This window comes from Gobio gobio (assembly GCF_949357685.1).
Source record: "Gobio gobio genome assembly, chromosome: 4".
NCBI classification, from domain to species: Eukaryota; Metazoa; Chordata; class Actinopteri; order Cypriniformes; family Gobionidae; genus Gobio; species Gobio gobio.
In genome coordinates, this window is record NC_137100.1 from 5552756 (window position 1) to 5571963 (window position 19208).

The following is a 19208-nucleotide window of genomic DNA, read 5'->3' on the forward strand; positions in this document are numbered from 1 at the left end:
TAACAGCTGATTGGTTGATTATAATCATTACACACCTTTCTATCAAAGTTATCTGACATTATCAAGATGAATTTGTTCCGAACTCTGCGTTCTTGTCATATTTTATTACCATTTATTAAACTATAGCGAATAAACTGAGAATGTTGAAGGTGTCTGAATACATTTCGGTTTGACTGTATGTGCTGCATTCACGCTATGCCATGATTACGAGATTAAAACCCTTGATCTATACAGAGTCAGAAATCACCACCAATGCCTGTAACCTTGCATTTCATTTAAAGAGCTTTCCTGTGGAAAGTTATCATGTCTGACAGGCCGAATGAATGAAACACAGCAGAAGCAGCTCAAGAAACATGTATTTTTGCACATGATGTGAACATAGTGCACACTGCCATCATCTGTCCGTATGACAGAATGAACAATTCCTCCTGCAATCTAAACAACAACACAACTGTACACTGTTGGAATAATACAATTACAAAAATAAAAATCTACCTGTACAATGAATGAAGAGATGAAAAAAGAGAGACAGGAAGAAAAGAAACATATATATATCCCTTCTGTTTGCAGAACATCACGAGCACCAACAGAGGAAAAGATGATATTTATATCAATATTTCAATATAAATACGCATGGACATGAAAGGAAAAGGCAGATATCCAAATGCATGGATATAAATATCAGAGCAACGAGGACCTCATTAGCATTCTTTAAACTTTGTTTGAACGTCGTCAGCTATTTCCAGTAGCATCACATTAGGCGGACTCCTCCAAACCTTCTAACAGACTGGAAGTATGGCTTCATTTATTGACCTGATTTAGCCTAGAAATCGTATAAACCTTCTCATCTGAAAGCCTATAAGATGATATACAGACTAATTGGACCTAGTGAGGCAATGCAGACCGATCACAAAACGAGTGCAGGAAAGTCACCTCAGGTGTAAAAAGAGCCACGGGCAAGCCTGCACAACACTTCAAGATCCAGAGCGCTTAACATTTGTCCAACGTCTGGTCCATGTGTGAAGTGAGTCCAAGTTCCAGTTGAAAGGACAACTCAGGTCCTATTTTCTGTGTATTACTGAAATACATACGATTTTAGATCAAACAAGAACAGTGTCTTTTCTCTTGAGGTCAGAGTCCACTCATGAGCTACACCTTCACATATTAGGGTAGGATACATGGCATCTCCATGATATTTATGAATGCTGCATGCGTGGTGCTGTTCAGTCTCAATTCTGGCTCAACAGTGTCTCAGCGTCTGGCTCTTTAATCTCCACTCACAGTTAAAAATGCTTCTCTGTATTCCTCTCAGCATTTGTCACGCCGCTTGCCCATTTCTCGTCCCACACGGGTCAACAGCGCCGCCCTCATGGCCGAGTCCAGAACGTTCTTCTCCGCCACTCTTTCCACGATGACTTCTGGCTTGTCCTCCTAGTTGAACAAAACAAATTTAACACATACACTAGGATGACAACTAACAATTACTAAATACTTTAAGTCAAATTTATTTAGCGCTTTTCAAAATATTTGCTGTTTCGAAGCAGCTTTACAAAAAAACTTAATATCTTCATGCCTTATAGTTGCATGGCAGATTAGAGCTAATGTAATAATATCAATAATTTTGCGACGATAGAAGCAATCAGGCAGTTGAGAGATGATAGTATATACCGAGGAGCCAAAACATTAAGTCATTAGGGGTGTAACGGTACACGTATTCCGCCATAACTTCCACTAAGTGAGGTCAAAATACGAGCCTGGTCATAGATGTATACGTAGATGCCTCATTAGCGCTTGCACGGATCAGTAGAATGAGGCAACTACAATCGATATACGTCTATGACCAGGCTCGTATTTTGACCTCACTTAGCGGAAGTTATGGCGGAGCTCAGAGATGATCGCGTTCGTCTGATAAGAGGTAAAATAATAGCATAAATACTGCTCGGTTTCTCGCAGAAACTGATTATTTGGCTAGATAAGACCCTTTTTCATCGTCTGGTATCGTTTAAAGCCCTTTGAAGCTGCACTGAAACTGTCATTTGGACCTTGAACCGTTTGGAGCCCATTGAAGTCCATTATATGGAGAACAATCCTGGAAAGATTTCATCGAAAAACTTAATTTCTTTTCGACTGCAGAAAGAAAGACATGGACATCTTGGATGACATGGGGGTGAGTAAATTATCAGCAAAAGTTTATCTAAAAATGAACTAATCCTTTAAAGGATTGCCGAAATCTTCTGTAGCAGGCATTACATCACGTGGACCGGGGGAACACATGGTACCAGGATGCACTGTGGGACGATGACAAGCCGGCGTAGGGAGTGTGATGAGGGCAATGATCTGCTGGGAAACCCAGTGCCCGGCCATTCATGTGGACGTAAATTTGACACGTGCCCCCTTCCTAAACATTGTTGCAGACCAGGTATACCCCTTCAGTGATGTTCCCTGGTGGAAGTGGTCTATTTCAACAGGATAATGCACTCTGCCACACTGCACACATTGTTCAGGAATGGTTCGAGGAACATGATGAAGAGCTCAAGATGTTGCCCTGGGGGCGTATTACAGAAACATCTTAACTTTAGAATCCTATCTTATCTGTTAGGCAATTTCAGTTAGGACCTCATTTAGGACAAAAGCTATTACAGAATGACATTTCTGAAGTGCATAATCTTATCTTAACTATGGAAAGGACACCTTCAAGGCTCTTGTAGAGTCCATGCCTCTGCGGGTCGGCGTTGTTTTGGCGGCACGCGGAGGATCAAAAACATGTTTTGGCTCATTGCGAGTACACAGTATATGGATAAAGATGGACATACTTGCATATCCAACTTTAAATAGCTAGGCAATAAAACAGTTTCAATTTTGTGATGATATAATTAATCACGCAGCCAAGATTTTCTATATAATATTTTATATAGGGCCTAAGTTTCCTAGTATTGATAAGATCAAAATGTTCACAATACTTCAAAATGGGGCCCCCCATCCTCCAATTTACACAACACTCATCTTACACGGATTACATTAAACTGCTGAGATAAGGCGTTATGTCAAATTAAGTTAACAATAAAATGTTGTGCTTGAATACATATTTTCCTAATATGTGTTTAGACACAATATGCTAATTACAATTTGCATGCTACACCAAGATATATAATAATAAGGTGACAGTGACGCTCTTGTTACATTGAGATATGCAGCGGCTTCTAATCACAGCGCTCGCAAATTGCTGAATTAAACCTAGGGGTGATTCTAGGATTTCAATGAGGGTATGAATTATATATATATATATATATTAGGGATGCCACAATTCTCAATATAATATTGAACCGTTCGGTACGGCATTCACAGTCAATACGCGCTTGTGAATTGCGTTTTTTTCAGTTTCTCATTTAATTAATTATTTTTCTACAAATTCTATAATTTGCCTCCTCCATCCCAATACTGAACAACGCGACATACATTCACATCACACGTTAGTGGTAGAGATATACTCACAGAACACTATAGTTATTCACAATCACCAAAGTTCATTATTTGTATGCGTTTTAAAGCCTTGCCGGTTTCATTCGCGTGCGCGGTTTTAACATGCGCTTTTCAGAGCGCGCGCACTAAAAGCCTGTCAAACACGTGAATACTGAACTAAGTAGTCGTCTTACTGCGTTAATACTGTCAAATACACACAATGTTAACATAAACACAGTCGGTTATGTCTAAAGTGAAAGTAAAATCGCAATCGTGTCTGTATATTAGATGTGTAGAGGTCTTAAATTGACAGCAGTGCAGTAGTGAACACGCGGTCCTTAAAGGGACAGTTCACCTATAAAATTGTCATTATTTACTCACTCTAATATTGTTTCAAACCTGAATTCATTTCTCGATGACAGAATTTTCAGTTTTGAGAGAAATATCCCTTTAATGTTAATACAACAACAAAAGACAAAGAGAAAATCACTCACTGTTCTTGACTGAAAAACTAATACAGTAGCTAAGAATCAGTGTATATTTTATAGTGAAGTCTATGTAGTGTTTTATTTTTACATTCATTCATTCAATTTCATACTTAAATGCTGCTGTACAGCTCTGAACTGCCAGTGTAAATCTTTATATATATATATTTTATATTATCCAATACACTAGGAATGTGTACAAGGGTTTTTTTTAAGTAAAGTTTTAAGTTTAAGTAAGGTTTTTCAATTCTTTTAAGTAAAATAAAGAAAGAGTATTGCAATAAAAAAAGTATTTTTTCTCTTTAACCTCTTGCGGTTCCTGTCGCCTAAGAATAGAATAGCAAAAAATTTATGTGACAAGCCATCAGAACCGAACCGAAAACCGTGGGTAAAAACCGAGGTATGTATTGAACCGTGGACTCACTGTATTGTTGCATCCCTAATATATATATATTATTTTCTATATTGTTTATATACTAGGGTAGGCATGAACAATACAGTAGGTTCGACACTATCAAGTCAATCCCTGAATATTGAATTGATTTCTAATCTTTTTAAATAACCAGCTAATACTCATTTATATTCATTAAGAATAAAGACACACTTTATATTACTGTAATTGTCTAGATTGGAAATATGTGGGTAAAATATTATTTTCAACACAAAGTTAACTCTACATTTGTGCAGTAAAACTAACTTTAAAGAAGATATTGTTTTCATTCATGGAGATAACATGGAAAATGTGCCATGCTTTAGTGGAGGATCACTTGGTAGAAAAAATATATACTTTTATCATGAAAATTATGTGAAATTACCCCTATAACCAATAGATGGCAGCAGGGAACCACACATTAGCTCATTTGCCATTTCCACTCCCGTTTATAGTTTACTTTTCACTTGTTTTGCTTGTGGATTTATTATAAAATAAATATTATACACAATTTTAGCAATTTTTTTGCACTGGAGTATAGCCAGCTTAGAAAAAAAATCACAAAGTCTCATGCCATTTAGATGGATGGGAAACTGCATCAATTATGTAAAATGCATTTATGACAAAGAACTACACAGATGCAGATATCATAATTTTTCAATAAATGCACGTATGTTGTCCCCTTGCTTTTGACGCTGCCACGGATTGAACCTTTCTGGATCCGCCATCAAATTGATAAGTTTAATTAAATCAAGTGCTGTGAGAAAAGGCTATAAATCTCCACCTCCAACATCCTCACACGCTATATAGCTTACTAGCCGGGACACCTTCTTTATGTGTACAGATGTGACGCAAAGACATGCTTGAATTTCCCACGGAAATCCACTAGTACCACTTGAATTAAAAACATTATTACAAGCTTACCGTTGTAAATCGAGCTAAGGTAAGCAGAGAGTATTGAACACTAGCTGGTTATGTACTTGCTCAAAAAAAATTTAACCCAAAAAAGTTACGGACTGCAGCTTTAATAAAACAAACACAGGTCATTTTTGGTTAAGCTACTTCAGTAACTTGAAAACTCTTCTCTTTGTAGCCTGTGATGCATTAGAATATCAGTGCAAAGCTGCAAACCTTGTGAACGATGAATGACGTTATTTGCCCGTCGTCAGCTTGATAATCGAGCCAGAATAACTCTGTGCCAGTGTTCTCCTGCTCTGTGCCAGAGCTGCTCTCATTCCAGTCCTCTGCCTCGGCATTCGCACCAGGTTCAGATCCATCTGAAATAAACCAAGTGTTCAAACATGAGCTCGGCAGCACAAATCAAGCTCCAACATCTGAACATATCAAAAATATTCTGTCAATTTTTAATATTTAAAGGGTTAGTTCACCCAAAAATGAAAATTCTGTCATTAATTACTTACCCTCATGTCGTTCGACACCCGTAAGACCTCCGTTCATCTTCAGAACACAAATGAAGATATTTTAGTTGAAATCTGATGGCTCTGAAAGGCCTCCATTGGCACAATGCACGGTTCACTCTCAAGACCCTTAAAAGGTACTAAAGACGTCGTTACAAAGTCCATCTCACTACAGTGGTTCTACAATAACTTTATAAAGTGACGAGAATAGTTTTTGTGTGCAAAAAAACCCTAAATAACGACTTATATAGTGATGACGATTTCAAAACACGGCATCATGAAGCTTCGAGGCGTTATGAATCAGTGAGTCGATTCAGCAGTTTGGATCGCCAAATTTCAGCAGTTTGGCGGTTTGACACGCGATCCGAATCATGATTCGACTCACTGATTCATAACGCTTCAAAGCTTCATGAGGCCGTGTTTTGAAATCGTCATCACTATATAAGTCGTTATTTAAGGTTTTTTTGCGCACAAAAACTATTGTCGCCGATTCATTAAGTTATTGTAGAACCACTGTAGTGAGATGGACTTTGTAACGACGTCTTTAGTACCTTTTAAGGGTCTTGAGAGTGAACCGTGCATTGTGCCAATGGAGGCCTTTCAGAGCCATCAGATTTCAACTAAAATATCTTCATTTGTGTTCTGAAGATCAACAGAGGTCTTACGGGTGTCGAACGACATGAGGGTAAGTAATTAATGACAGAATTTTCATTTTTGGGTGAACTAACCCTTTAAAAGCCAACCAATATTCACAATTATAAGTGCTTATTTAGCTGGTTATTATTTAGATTACCCATGGTGCATTAGTTAAAGGGTAAGAATGACGTCTTTACTACCTTTACTACTCTCTGGCCTTGAAAGTGGTAGTTGTGTAGCTGTCAGTGGAGGGACAGAAATCTCTCAGATTTCATCAAAAACATCTTCATTTGTGTGAAAAGTCAACTTCACATGAATGAAAGTCGTACAGGTTTGGAACGACATGAGTAAACAATGACAGAATTTTCATTTTTGGTGAACTAACCCTTTCAAATTTTTAAGTTGTAATTTTTCATTTATTGAATTTGCAAAGCAAAAATATTAGTACATAAAAATAGGTCTATAGCAGTGGCTCTCATACTGGAGGGTTGCAACACAAATATGGCTCCGTTCTTTGTACCTCGCTAACTCAGTTAGCTGGATTTGATTGCTGATGATTTGGCATGATCTTGGATTATTTGGTTCTTCGACGCTCATCCTGGACTTGCTGTCATAGCAACAGGTCCGTAAGCTTAAACCTGCTCACAAGCTTATTTCATGTAAACAGGATTAGATTGCATCTTGAGGTGATACTTAAAATCTGTCCCAGCCACTGCTACTTTATTACAAGAGTTCATTACTGAACCAGGAGCAATAATAATAATTTTAAATAATAATAATATAAAAATTGTATATGAGAATGTATATAATATTACAATGTTGTGTATAATGCTATAGACACAGCCACTTGATTGAGTGATTTATTTGTGATGGAATAATTACTTTGTATTTTTATTGGAGGTTTACACACATGTTGTACAGTTACTCTGTGCCGTGGGAGTGGCTTGATGCAGCGCAAGAGATGCAGAGAATGTGATCTTGACCCTTAAGAAACTTTCATACTGTCACGTTACAAATCTGCTTCAAATTGAATTAAAAATTAAATGACAACATTAAAATAAAAATGTAAAGGGTGTACAAATACTGTATAAAATCGTGAATATAAATAATTGGTAATCATGTTAAAAATAACATTTATCATTTATCTATTATAACTTTTATGTTGGTTTGGTCGTTTAGCGGTTTCCTTATAAAGGTCCAGAAATTCGTGGGGAGTTTTTGATTAATTTTTTAATTATATGATGTCATTACAATATGTCAATCGCTGCACTGCTGATCGTGATGCATCTGCCCTCTTCAGGGAACACAAGAACGTGCAGAAATCTCAGATCATTTAATCCAGATATTTTAATCCAATCCACAAATTTGTTTGAAGAACCAAATTAGTTATCACGATTAAAAGATCTGGGATCTGTCAAATCATCTCAGATGTATTAAGTGAGGTATGAAGAACGGACCCCTGGTCAGATGTTTAGGGATGCCCCCCATGGGCATCACTAGGCCCTTTTTAAGGGGGCTTCAGCCCTAAGGCGAATAGAGCACACGCCAGAAGCAGAGGTGTGTGTGCTGATCTGAGCCTGATTGGTCTGTCACCGCTCGTCACTGTCAAAATATTTGAGAAAACCAATCAAATCAAAGTAGGCGGGCTGTATGTACGCACAGATTCTGCTGAGGCTGAGCACGAATTTTAGCAGCAGGACTGACGTCAAGTGCGAGATATGTAGCTTAACTAAACATTTCCTATTTTACAGCTGCTTCTTTAAGTCAGAAATGTTAAAATATTCAGCCAAATGAATAAACTTTGGTCTAATTTCGCCATTTTGATTTGAAATAGGCCTATGTAATGTCATTTATAATATAATTAACAAACAAGAAATATTAACAAAGCCGTTTTCTTCCGATTAGGGCCTAAGATAAATAGTAAGGAATGTGTGCATATTGTAAATGAATAATTCCATTTTTAGTTCTCAGTAAATAAAAAAGTTCAGCTTTTTTCAGCTTGTATTGGGCATAAGATTAGTAGCTAATGAATGTGTGCATATTGTGAAATAATTTGTATAAATTTAGTTACCTAGCTTTCCTGTTAGCCCTCGAAAATGATTGAGTCATAAAACATATAAATATCAGTTAAATATATGTTTACTCTCTTCACTGACAAAAATGGAAAAACTTTATCAGTCATATCTGCCCACTGACACATGGTTTTCAAGCTATTGTTATTTAAATTTTTGGCGTTCAGAACATCTTAAAATGCACATATGTAGATCATAGAAATTTAAATTTTCTCGAGGGGCCATGCCCCTGAAACGAAATAATAAACAGCCAATATCCTAATATGCATACTAATAAGCTACTAGTTAATATTGAGAATTGGACCCTAAACTAAAGTCTTACCAATTTTTTTTTTCATACCCTCACTGTGGGCTGAGCCCCCCTAAAATGAAAATCTTAGAATCGCCCCTGATGCCCCCTAATAGTCGACTAAACGTTATTCGATGAGAAAAGGCTTAGTCGACAAAATTTTAGTTAGTTGGTTAATCACAGAAAAACACTCGCAGTGACAGATCCATACGATTATTTGTTATACAGAAAATCCTAAGGGCCAGATTTACAAAACAGGGCAAATCAGCGTGAGAGCGCAATCCCATAAAAGCCCTCCTGCGCGTGATCTACTGACGACATGCAAATTAAAGAACACAGACGCAGCCGGATCATTTCCATAATGACCAACACAATCTACCAAGAGCAGCGTGAATCAGCATCTGAGTAAATTCACGATGATGAGCGCAGACCTTAGTAAATCACCTTGCATGATTCATTTAAATACACTCATCCTAGAAATTTTGCGTCTGAAAGGGAAACTCCAACAAATGCATATGCAATAATGTCAGCCGCAAAAATAACCCTGTCCACGCCTTTTCAGTGCTAATTTTTCACTGCGTGTCTTTAGTAAATCTTGACAGTAGTTTTTTAACGCCAAAAGAGGGTTTGCACTGGTGCAAACTGTTAGTAAATCTGGCCCTTGGCGTGTAACATTTCAAGAGGGTAAAGAATGACCACAAAACGTTGATGTGCAACCTCAAACATGACTTATTTAAAACATAGAAGCCAAACATTAGCCAATAGCAACTTTACATGGCTCTGTCTAATGTTAACTTAGATAAATGTTCGCTAATATCAGGTGCGTTTCCAAGTGTGCAGAAGCTCAATTATTACTGCGTTTAGTTACCACACAACATGTTTAAATTCATTTTCACGTCTACGCCATAGGAGCTCATCTTCTCAAAGGCCGGTGTTATGGCTTCATTGTAAGCAAGACACAAAGCTCACTTCTCCCCGACAAACTCCTTCCTCATAATATGGGAAGACTGAGATCAGAGAAAAAAAACAAGTAATGTTGAGTCAGGTATAGCCTAATTGTCCATTTTGTTTTTCCATGTTGTTTTAGGATTTTAGTTTTTTTTTTTTGAGTATGGCCCTGTATGACGTCATAAAGGGCAGAATTCCTTGTATGGGCACATCTCCTGGATGAGCGCACACACACACACACACACACACACACACACACATCAACCAGAGCGAGTGTAAGAGCGTCAACAACGAACTTCGTTTGGTTTACGGAAGCCGTCGGCAGCGCTGTCATTTTGTATTTAGACCACGAAATCAACAATGTCACTAAAGAACTAAAGAAGTGTGTTTCTGGTTGTGAGGGAAAGATAACCTTGTTCATCTTCCCAAATAACCCGTTAAGGAAACAGTGGATGTTTTTCCGGAGCAGCAGCAGAGTTGTGCAAGTGTGTTTGTTTGTTCCAAATCATGAGTGGAAACTGGATCAAATGTGTGTGTTGTGTTGGCAATTTGTGCATAAGTGCATATAATGTCAACAACACGAACATAGAGTGAATCGAAAATTATCCAGGGAGTGTGTGTGTGCTCCAGATTCTTTAGCTCCGCCTACTGCACGCCTCCACGAGTTCGGTTGTTTTCAGAAAGAATCGGTACAGCGTATCTGTCTTTTATAAATCTTATAAAACTAAAGACTCTTGGGAGATATGGAGGATGCAATATACTCTATAGGGACTCAAGATTAACATGAGATTGGCAGAAACTGTGTTTGTTATGCCCCCTTTTAATGCAAATAAAATAAAATAGCCACATACTAAACTAGTATTCTGACTAAGACAAATCATGCAACATTTAGCCCAGTGTTTGTTCGATCTTTAGGGACGGTAAACCACACTTCTGCTGTTTTGATTTTCCAAAATGGTATTTTTTCCTTTTGTATGATAAGCAACTTTGCACTGTGTGTATCCCTGCTGGATCCTAAAACAAAACCACACTTTACATTAGGAAATAATGAAAGAAACTCTTTCTTACTTTGATGGCGTGGATGGTAGACCTGGCGGTCGGGTCTCCTGGGACGGCGAGGGGTGGTGGTGTGTCTACGCCTCTGCTTCTCCTGGGCCTGTTTTACCTCTCGGTCATAATCATCCCTGTAGAAAGATTAAAAAAATATATCACATATTTACATTTTAAAGAGGGCATATAAACACTTGAGACACTGCTCAGAAGACCAGCAGCCTTAAACCTCATTCGAATGGGAAATTTCTTACGGTATTCGAACACAAGAAAACATCCTCTAGGCTACTTTCCGATATGACTATTATTAATATTCCTGTATTATAGCAATTGCTAGTTTATATCTCACAATTCTGACATTATTTCTCGCAATTCTGAAAATATAACTTGCAATTCTGACTTTTCACTCTGACTCAGAATTGCAAGTTTTAAAATCCATATTGTGAGATATAACGGTAATTGCAACAATTCTGACTTATTTTTTGTGTATACATTTTTTTTCTCAGAATTGTGAGACAAAAATAAGTCAAAATTGTGACATAAAAGACGCAATTACTTTTTATGTTTTATTCTGTGGGAGAAACAATGTCATACTGTAGGACTACAAAATGAATTTAATGGAAATCTTTCAGGATTTTTGAATTTTAAATTCCAATGGCAAAGCAACACCTCAATGTAATACATGTGGAGTTATGATAGATATTCATTACCTATTATAATCTACAATGTATTTATTATATTATAAAAGCTAGTGGGGCTCTCCTATAATATACTGTATATGGGAATGTCAGGTTTTTCACAATTTAATTTGAAGGAGATTCTTATTGGATCCCATTAGGATTGGATCTAGATTTAGATATTCCTTTGTGATTTTAAGCTTTCGAACTAACTTACATGTTTATAGTGTTCAGATCAAGTCAGGATAGTATAACGTACTAAGGAAACAAAATAACTAGCTACTATTGAGTGTTATTGTGTGAAAGAGAGAGACCTGGCGATCTGATTCCTCCTAATGTGCTTCAGGAACCCGTGGCTCATGTCCAGTCGACCGCCGGGCTTGTATTTGGCATTCTCCCCCTCTGTATCACGCATAACCTCCATGGTTTTGCTCTGAAATTACTCTCAAAATAAATTCATTTTAGCACATTGATAAATATTCCATCTCCGATCACCGGGGGGCCGAGAATTGCAGACACAAAAAAATCGTTGGCCAATAAAACTACACTCTAGTTGTCGAGTTTGTTTTTTCCACAGACCGCTTGTATAATGCTCTTCTTAAAATCCACTAGCGCGTATTTTTGTTTTATAAAAATAAATAAATCATGCAATAGAAAGTGGCTAGTCGAGAAAACACAGTAGAAGACCTGTAATGGGGCTCTACTGGTTATGAAAATTAGTCACCAATATGGGGTGTCTAGTCAGGACACGGAAGGCAGGGATATTCATTGAAGGGTTTAATATATATCATTTGAAATACAGATGCACAGGCACTATTCTCTTTGGTGCTTTACAGTGTAAGTATGGTTCTAAAGGAAAGGAATAAACATAGATATTAACTATCATAAGCACAATTGAAGCTAATAGCTCTCCTTAGCTACTTAAATAAACAGTGCTAAACATGTCCTGAAATGTAAACTACAATAAGAATAGCATACAAGCTACACATACAGTACAACAGAGATAAAGGCTGTCACTGACTGTAAACTCAACCATAAATTACTTATATTAACTTATCTATATATGTGATATAATTATAACTTACTTGTGGTCACTGACGCACACGAACACAACCTGAAGCTTAACTTATAAAGTGAAACTAAACTGACGGCCGTTCTCTGCAAGCCAGGACATGTCGCAACATGTCGGAAAGGGGGCGTGGTCTGGGCGAACACTCGCTGTACATGCTCCGTACCGATTCACATCACTTGAGCCTTTTGCACAGCCGCCCCATAATTCACGATGTGAATTATCTTCTAGAAAGGCTCAACTATCCACCGGAACTGTTGTCGAGGCATCATCCGGGATGGCCGGCAGCTCAATGAGCTTGGCCACTGGTCTGGTGTAGGTCCTCTTGTCCACCTGCACCTCAGCAGTCCTAACTTTACCATCAACACTCCTAATGGTCTTGGTGACCCGTCCCACGGGCCACAACGCACGAGGTAACCTTTGGTCAATTACCATCACCACTGTACCAACAGTGAGGTTCTCTGTATCCTTTACCCATTTCTGCCTTGACTGCAAGAAAGGTAAGTAGTTCCGTATGAAATGGGTCCAAAACTGGTCAGCTAACACCTGACTGTGCCGCCATCTTCTCCGACTGAGAATCTCAGACTCAGGGTACACCACTTGAGGAAGTGAAGAGTCGGGCCGCCCCATGAGGAGGTAGTTAGGGGTTACGGGATCCGCATCGGCTACATCTGTTGACACATAGCCCAGTGGCTTGGAGTTGAGGATTCCCTCTACCTCAATCAGAACTGTCTGCAAGACTTCTTCGGTCACTGTCTGTGCTCCAAGAGTAACGTAGAGTGTAGCCTTAATGGATCTGACTTCCCGCTCCCAGGCTCCACCAAAGTGAGGTGCATTTGGTGGGTTGAACTGGAAACGGATCTGGTGCTTAGACAACTTGGTCTGCAGCTCTTTGCACATGACCTCAAAACTTGCTTTGAGCTCACGCTCCCCTCCACGGAAGTTGGTCCCACAGTCAGAGAGAAGCTCGAAGGGAGTTCCCCGTCTAGCTATGAACCTTCTGAGTGACATAAGGAACGAGTCCGTATCCATGTTGGGCAGCACATCCAAGTGAATGCACCTGGTGGTCATACACTTAAAAACTATTCCCCATCTCTTTTCGGTACTCCGACCTCGCTTGACCTGGAACGGGCCAAAGCAATCTACTCCTGTTGAATAAAATGGAGGCTTCAGGAGGCGGAGGCGACAAGGGGGCAGATCTGCCATCTTGGGAATAACAGGCTTTGCTCTCCATTTCTGGCACTCCGGGCAGGATCTCTGATGACGACGCACAGCTTCGCGGCCTTGGAGGATCCAAAACTTGCGTCTGAGCTCTGCAAAGACCCTCTCAGATCCAGAATGGAGTAACTTGTTGTCATACTGTCGTATGATAAGTTTGCTAATATGGTGCTTAGGTTCTAGCACAATTGGGTGTACAACATCTTCTTCCAGACTGGTAGAACGGCGCAACCTACCACCTACTCGTATAAGGCCCCTAGAGACGTCGTACTCTGGAGCAAGTGACAAGAGCCGACTGCTGGATGGAAGTGCTTTCCCTGTTTTTAAGCACTTGACTTCGTCTGGAAAGCTATCATACTGTGCTCTCTGAAGGATTCGGAGTTCTGCTTCTGCATAGTCATCTGCACTGAGGGCGCTTGACTGGGAGGCCGCCCCATGCAGTGACCTACTCGTTGCTTCAAGGAGATCTTCAAAGGTAGAGTGGTCTTCAGCGGCTGGGATCTCTGAAGCAGTAATGACTGACATAATGCCACAGAACGCAGACCTCTTAACTTCTGTCTCATCTTGAACCTCCACGAAAGAAGTTGTGGCTGGCCAACTCTCACGTGGTAACCGAAGGAAGGCAGGACCTTGGCTGAATTGGTTTGGCTTGGCTAGGTTGGAGAGTGTCATCCCTCTGGTGATAGCGTCGGCAGGGTTATTCTGTGTGTCCACATACCTCCATGATCGGTGATCCGTCAGCTCCTGAATCTCAGATACACGAGTCCCTACAAACACCTTGTATCTGCAGGACTCTGACTGTATCCAGGTAAGTACTGTGGTGGAGTCAGACCACAACACTGTGTCTCTCAACTGAAGGGTGAGCTCTCTCTGGATCATCTGGGCAAGCTGAGCTCCGGTAAGGGCAGCACAGAGCTCAAGGCGTGGTATTGACTGCTGTTTCTTCGGTGCCACTCTTGAGCGTGCCAGCACAAAGGCTACTTGGACTTGGCCATGAGGATCCTCACCTCGTAGGTAAGCAACTGACCCATAAGCAGACTCTGATGCATCACAAAAGACGTGAAGCTCGAGGGTGATGGCACTTACATCCACGGCCAGTGGGAAGTAACTCCGGGAGAGACTGACCATCGGGAGCTGAGGGAGCTCTTCTTCCCATGTAGTCCAAGCTTGCAGGAGGTCGACCGGTAAGTTTGGGTCATCCCAGTCGCGGTCTTTGGTCCACAGTCTCTGGACCAAAACTTTGGCCCTTGTGGTGAAGGGCAGGATATGACCTAGGGGATCATACTGGCTCGCTAATATCTTATAGATATTTCGCATGGTCGTCTTGCTTGGGGCAACCGGGCGATGCCTGTAATGGAGTGTGTCCTGCATAAAGTGCCAACTGAGTCCTAGAGTCATCTCTTGAGCTTCACCATGCGTCTGAGAAACCCATCTTTCGCTGCTGTCAGACTTGGCCTCCTTAGGAAGGTTGCGAATCACCTCTGGCTGGTTACTGGCCCACTGACGAATATCGAAGCCACCTGCAGCTAGAAGGGTTCTAAGTCTCGTCACAAGGTTCCTGGCTTCTACTACGGTGGGTAGACTCTGCAGGCAATTATCGACATAGAAACACTGTTCTACACTGTGGTGGACATTTTCCCCTGGTTGACTCATCTCATTGACGTGTTTCTGAAGCGCAAAGATCGCGCAGCAGGGACTGCACGTCGTCCCGAATGGCAGGACCTCCCACTGGTAAACTGATGGTTGTTCGTCCGTCTTTAGATCTCTCCAAAGGAACCTCAACAAGGGCTTGTCTCTATCCAGCAGGCGGACCTGGTGAAACATCCCTTTAATGTCTCCACTTACTGCGACTCGATGCTCCCTGAAGCGCAGGAGGACTCCCAGGAGTGAGGGACCTAAGGCTGGACCAGGAAGTAGGTAATCATTCAGACTTTGTCTGCCAAGCTGGAAGCTGCAGTTGAAAACAATCCGTTCCTTCCCATTGTGTCTGACCATGTGGTGGGGCAGAAACCATGACTCCTCTGATGAGTCCGCCTCGCAGGGGTCAATCTTGGTGGCGTACCCAGCAATTTCCAGTTTCTTGATCTCCTCTTGGTAGGTAGATGCACGCAGTGGGTCTTGTACTAACCTCTTCTCTGTGTTTCGCAGGTTCTTCATCACAACTTCCTTTGAAACTTGCAGCTTGGGCATGTTTGGTACTCGTAGAAGGGGTGTAGCGTACCGATGCACTCCGTTTACCTCTACACGGATGGTCTCAGACTCTAAAAGGTCCACTGAGTACTTGTCCTGTCTGGATCTAGTCACCAATCTCTCACTTTTGAAAGGCAGTGTATCTAACTGCCACAACCGTTCAACTTGACTGAACAGCTCAACAGAAGGGGAGGAAACTGTGGTGAACAAGCACCGTGTGGAGGGAAGCTGTTGCTGTAGGTATTTTGCTGGACCCTGAAGTGTCCATCCGAGCTTAGTCTTGACTGCTGCAGGACCACCAGGGGGACCGAGATGCACTGGCTCAATCGGAACGATCAGATCAGCATTATCCGATCCAATCAGGAGGGTTGGTTGAGCTCCATCGATAGCTGGGATTGCCAGACCTCGTAGATGTCGATATCTTCTCTGGAGCTGGGTAACTGGGTAGCTGTACTGTGAGAGGCCTAGGTGTTCACCTGTGAATGCGCCTTGAATGGAGAACCTCTTTGTTGGTTGGGAAGCTGGAGTGATCGTAAAGGACACACGTGAGCCTGACAGTATCTTGATGTCTTGTCGGATAGTACGGAGTGTGAGGTCTTCTGCTTGGCCCTGTACTCCCAGGCGGCGTGCTGCAGACGAAAGCAGGATGGTTCTCTCAGAGCCATCGTCCAGCACTGCATACGTGTCGAGCACTTTATCCTGGTATTGCAAATTGACTCTTACAATCTTTAACAGCACATGGCTATCTCTATTTGGCTGATCCAGGTAGTGAGTCTCTGCTGCCGATGTGATGGTGGGCTCGTTCTCACTCCTCTGGTTGACCTCGTGAAGAATGGAAAGGTGTTTCGACTTACAAAGGCGACACGGCTTCTTGAGGTCACAGGCAGAGGCTAGGTGAGATCGTCCGCATCTCCAGCACCTTCTCTTGACTTTAATCCAGTCCACCATCTCTGCTTTAGTAAGCTTAGCGAAACTCTCACATTGGCTGAGGTAGTGTTCTGCCTCGCAGTAAGGGCAGTATATCTTACCCTTCCCTTGGATTCGGTTAGAATGAGCTGCTTGGGAGGGTGTGTCGAATTGATGGTTACTGGAACTACCTGTCCCATGCATAACAGTAGTAATCTTAACCTTGGATTTCTGCTGCTTGAATTCTCTCTTATCCTTCTCACTGTGAGCTTGAAGTGAAGGCTCAATGTCCAGGCATCTGACCTCTGCCTTCAGCCACTCTGAAAAGTCAGTGAGCGTTAGCTTCAGTTTATCCGGGTCCTTCCTATACTGTTGACGACGAAATCTGTCTTGCTGGTGTTTGGGGAGCCTGCTTAGAAGGCGCTTCACGTTGGATCCGCAGTGGAGTTCCTCATGGCCTTCGCCTCTGAGAGCTTTCAGCATCCCAACAAGCGACTGCACTCTGATGGAGAACTCATCAAGAGCTCTATCATCACGGATGGGGGGTAGGCATTCCATGTCCTCTATCTCCTTCAGCACAAACTGATATGGTCGTCCATAGCGTTCATCCAGTGATTTTAGAGCTTCAGAGTAGGGCATATTAGATTCTGCATGAGCTAGCACAAGGCGATGTGCAGGTGGCACCTTGACATGCTTCAGCAAGATGGCATACTTGTAATGCTCGGACTGAGAAGGATGAAGGAGTGTGCTAAGGGAAAGGCGTAGCTCCACATATTGAGCTCTATCCTCCTTGTTGAAGTCAGGAAATGTTGGGCCTTCTATATTGGGGGGTACATGCTGATACCCGTAGGAGGGATAATGGGCCAACATGGCTGGGTTCCCTTGGTAGAAGGATTGGGGTACATAAGGAGGCTGATGTATGGACTGGTGCACAGGTGAAGGCATAATCTGATCGAGAGCTGGATTTACATGTAGCGATCTGGGAGGGGCAACATGTGGAAGATAGATTTGAGGCTCAGGTAGCACCAGATGTGTATTTCCCAACTGAGATTCCCTAACTTTCTCATGTTGGTTGCCGAGTGTGGCTGCGTTGGGCTTAAAAATACCTGATATGGGGTAGGATGAGAGTGAGCCATATGATGAGGCACCTGCTGACTGCTGTAGGCCCTGGGATGGCCCTTTGTGTGGTTCATGTTCAGTATCTTGCTTGATAGCTTGAACATCATAGCGTGGATCGAGCGTGTGCGGAGGGGGTTGAATGACTCGGCTGAGAGGTGGAGGAAGTGTCATTTGTTCTAGCTGGTGGGTTAACTCTGCAGCTACACTTGGGTGATCCTCAGTTCTGTGGTGGTGAGGAGGAGTAAGGACTGGGAAAGGCTGTGGTTCACCTCCTCTGTCTGTATAGAGTTGGCGTACAGGGGTCTGATGCCGTGATGACCTCCTTGACCACTGAGCTGAGGTCTGAGGGGAATGGTGCTGCAGGAAAAGCTCCAGAAGCTCTGTTTGTTTCTTGGCCGTTTCACTCTGTTGCCGCGCTGTCTCCAAAGCCTGATGAACAATGGCTTCATTTGCAGTCTGCATTGGTGGCATTGAGGATATGCTTTTAGCAGGACTGAGTAGCTCCCTCTCCTCTTCGTGCCTGTGCATCTGTGCTAAGCTATTCTGATCTGTATATTCAACTAAAAAATCATCCAGATATCTTGGGCGTTGCACTGAGCGTTTGGGGCGCACAGGTGAAACAGGTAGGCTGATTCCTTCCTTTCTGGTTGCCATATCATTGACTCTATCCGGCTCGAAGGACCATAAATTGTAATGGGGCTCTACTGGTTATGAAAATTAGTCACCAATATGGGGTGTCTAGTCAGGACACGGAAGGCAGGGATATTCATTGAAGGGTTTAATATATATCATTTGAAATACAGATGCACAGGCACTATTCTCTTTGGTGCTTTACAGTGTAAGTATGGTTCTAAAGGAAAGGAATAAACATAGATATTAACTATCATAAGCACAATTGAAGCTAATAGCTCTCCTTAGCTACTTAAATAAACAGTGCTAAACATGTCCTGAAATGTAAACTACAATAAGAATAGCATACAAGCTACACATACAGTACAACAGAGATAAAGGCTGTCACTGACTGTAAACTCAACCATAAATTACTTATATTAACTTATCTATATATGTGATATAATTATAACTTACTTGTGGTCACTGACGCACACGAACACAACCTGAAGCTTAACTTATAAAGTGAAACTAAACTGACGGCCGTTCTCTGCAAGCCAGGACATGTCGCAACATGTCGGAAAGGGGGCGTGGTCTGGGCGAACACTCGCTGTACATGCTCCGTACCGATTC

At 41.6% G+C, this 19208-nt stretch overlaps 1 protein-coding gene across 1 annotated transcript; it reads right to left on the reverse strand.

Moving 5' to 3' along the window:
- Positions 1–338: 338 nt before the first annotated feature.
- Positions 339–12158, reverse strand: cUnh2orf68 (chromosome Un C2orf68 homolog). The gene is made up of 4 exons (XM_079815783.1): positions 11779–12158; positions 10806–10921; positions 5506–5651; positions 339–1431 (listed from the first exon to the last, which is right to left on the reverse strand). Exons 1-4 carry the CDS (start codon positions 11886–11888, stop codon positions 1309–1311), a joined length of 495 nt encoding a protein of 164 aa, XP_079671909.1. The 5' UTR covers positions 11889–12158; the 3' UTR covers positions 339–1308.
- Positions 12159–19208: the final 7050 nt, after the last annotated feature.